The following is a 2,500-nucleotide window of genomic DNA, read 5'->3' on the forward strand; positions in this document are numbered from 1 at the left end:
GGGCAGGGGGAGAGAGAGGGAGAGGGGGGGGCAGAGGGGGAGAGAGAGAGAGGGAGAGGGGGGGAGAGAGACAGAGAGAGAGGGAGGGGAGGGAGAGAGAGGGGAGAGGGGGAGAGAGAGTGAGGGGGAGAGGGAGAGAGAGAGGAGGAGAGGTGGGAGAGAGGGAGGGGGGAGAGAGAGGGAGGGGGGAGAGGGAGAGAGAGAGGGGAAGGAGAGAGGGAGAGGGTGAGAGGGGGGGAGAGAGAGAGGGGGGAGAGAGAGAGAGAGAAGGGGGAGGGGGAGGGAGAGAGAGAGAGAGAGGGAGGGAGAGGGAGAGAGAGAGAGAGAGGGGGAGAAGGAGAGAGGGAGGGAGAGAGAGGGAAAGGAGAGAGGGAGAGGGAGACAGAGAGAGAGGGACAGAGACAGGGAGGGAGAGAAAGACACACAAGTTATCAGACGTTTTCTTTTGAACATTCGGATCCTCCAAATTTAATAAAACATGCATTGAAACAACGCCAAAAGAGAAACAGAGTTTTGAGAGGGGGGAGGGGGGATGACATGTAGTAAAGGGTCCACGGGTCGGATTTGAACCCGCGACCACTGTGACGAGGACACTGGAATCTACATGGTCAGGCTCTATCCACTACACCACATTTACCTTGAGGGCCAAACCCATTGTGCGGAAAAACAGCACGAGGTGAGTCATGAAGCGCAGCAGGTGTGAGGGGAGGGGCTTAGCGGCCGTCAGCCAATCAGAAAACTCCTCCAGCAGACCTGAGAGGCAGAGAAGAAGTTTAGTGTGTGTGTGTGTGTAAAATGTAGGGTCAGACAGTGAGACCATAAAACACTTGTTCTGCCTTTTCTCAGGCTAGGATGAACCGATTTCTAAATTTTTTGCACATTTATACTACATAGGATCTCAGAGTTCAATACACCATCATATTCCCACCGGTGAAGTAGGCCTTTAATCCTTTTAAGGGTGAGAGACACAATTTTTTGGGAAATCGCACAAAGAGTTGTGAGATAATTCTTACCGTCTAAGTCCCCTAGGATGACAAACTTCTGGATGACGTGGTAATGCTCTTTGGTCTCTTCCAAAACCCTCTACACACACACACACACACACACACACACACACACACACACACACACACACACACCAAGAGGCTTATTTTAATGGTGAGTTCAAATTTGTGACTTTAAAAAAGGAAGTCATTAAGTTCAGCTATTTTCAGACCTTTGATTCTGAAGCTTGAAGTTCCTCGAACACTTTTTCCATCGTCCAACTGAAGAGAGAGAGACAAAGACATTACAATGATGAGAGGGCGATAGAGGCTGTGTGTGTGTGTGTGTGTGTGTGTGTGTGTGTGTGTGTGTGTGTGTGTGTGTGTGTGTGTGTGTGTGTGTGTGTGTGTGTGTATACTGTATGTACGTTTGTGTGTGTATTCAGCCTGTATGTGTGTGCAGCTTTTGTCTGTGTGTGTGCTTCTGTGTGTGTGTGTGTGTGTGAGTATACTGTATGTGTGTGTACTGTACGTTTGTAACTTGTGAGTGAGTGTGTTTCTGTGTGTGTGTGTGTGAGTGAGTGAGTGAGTAGCTTGTGTGTGAGTGTGTGTATACTGTGTGTGTGTGTGTGTATACTGTATGTGTGTGTGTGTGTGTGTCTGTCTGTCTGTGTGCTTCTGTGTGTGTATACTGTGTGTGTGTATGTGTGTGTTTGCGTATAGTGTGTGTGTGTCATACTTGGCCTCCAGATATTCCCGTGGCAGCGTCTCCACTTCCTGATGGGCCATTCCTGATGACATCAGCTCCTTCTCCACCAGAGAGTCAACCATCACCCTGAAGTGAGACCACACGCAGTCCTCCCACGACTCACACACTGCCAGCACCTACACACACACACACAGAGACAGGCACACACACAGACAGACACACACACACACACACACACACAGACAGACAGACAGACAGACAGACAGACACAGACAGACAGATGTTAGCAGTTTTTAAATTTCTTTTCAAATTTTTTTTGTCATTTGAAGAAACGAAAAATCACTTATCACACAAAACTAAATTTAAAAATATTTTAACAAAACGTAAAATAAATACACTGGTCGAATACAATATTTTCATCCATAGCGTCATCAAAAATGCCACTGTTCAGTAAAATTGATTAGTTTTTCAGCACATACACGCACACAGAATTATCTCTCTCACACACACACACACACATACACGCACACACACACACACACACACACGCACACACACGCACACGCACGCACACGCACACCCCTATCAAACAGTAAACGGCTGACACCAGGCCGTCTAAGACATGAAAACACACAGAAGTACAAACTCATTATAATATATTACCGGTTTGAGGTTTCCACTCAGGCAGCCGTAGATCGCTCTCTCATATCTGTTTAACTGCTCCTAAACACACACACACACACACACACACACACACACACACACCAGGTTAACATTGTGTGTGTGAGTGAGTGAGTGTATGCGTGTG

At 47.6% G+C, this 2,500-nt stretch overlaps 1 protein-coding gene across 1 annotated transcript in view; it reads right to left on the reverse strand.

Moving 5' to 3' along the window:
• nup107 (nucleoporin 107) overlaps window positions 1-2,500 on the reverse strand; it is an 18,991-nt gene that overhangs the window by 4,938 nt on the left and 11,553 nt on the right. Inside the window, exons 15-19 of the mRNA XM_080051271.1 lie at window positions 2,356-2,415; window positions 1,723-1,868; window positions 1,217-1,265; window positions 1,014-1,083; window positions 638-753 (exon numbers count right to left, since the gene is read on the reverse strand). Coding sequence (XP_079907397.1) covers window positions 638-753; window positions 1,014-1,083; window positions 1,217-1,265; window positions 1,723-1,868; window positions 2,356-2,415 — 441 coding nt within the window. The remainder of the gene's footprint in view (window positions 1-637; window positions 754-1,013; window positions 1,084-1,216; window positions 1,266-1,722; window positions 1,869-2,355; window positions 2,416-2,500) is intronic.

This window comes from Ammodytes marinus (genome assembly GCF_949987685.1).
Source record: "Ammodytes marinus genome assembly, chromosome: 22".
Taxonomy (NCBI): domain Eukaryota; kingdom Metazoa; phylum Chordata; class Actinopteri; order Uranoscopiformes; family Ammodytidae; genus Ammodytes; species Ammodytes marinus.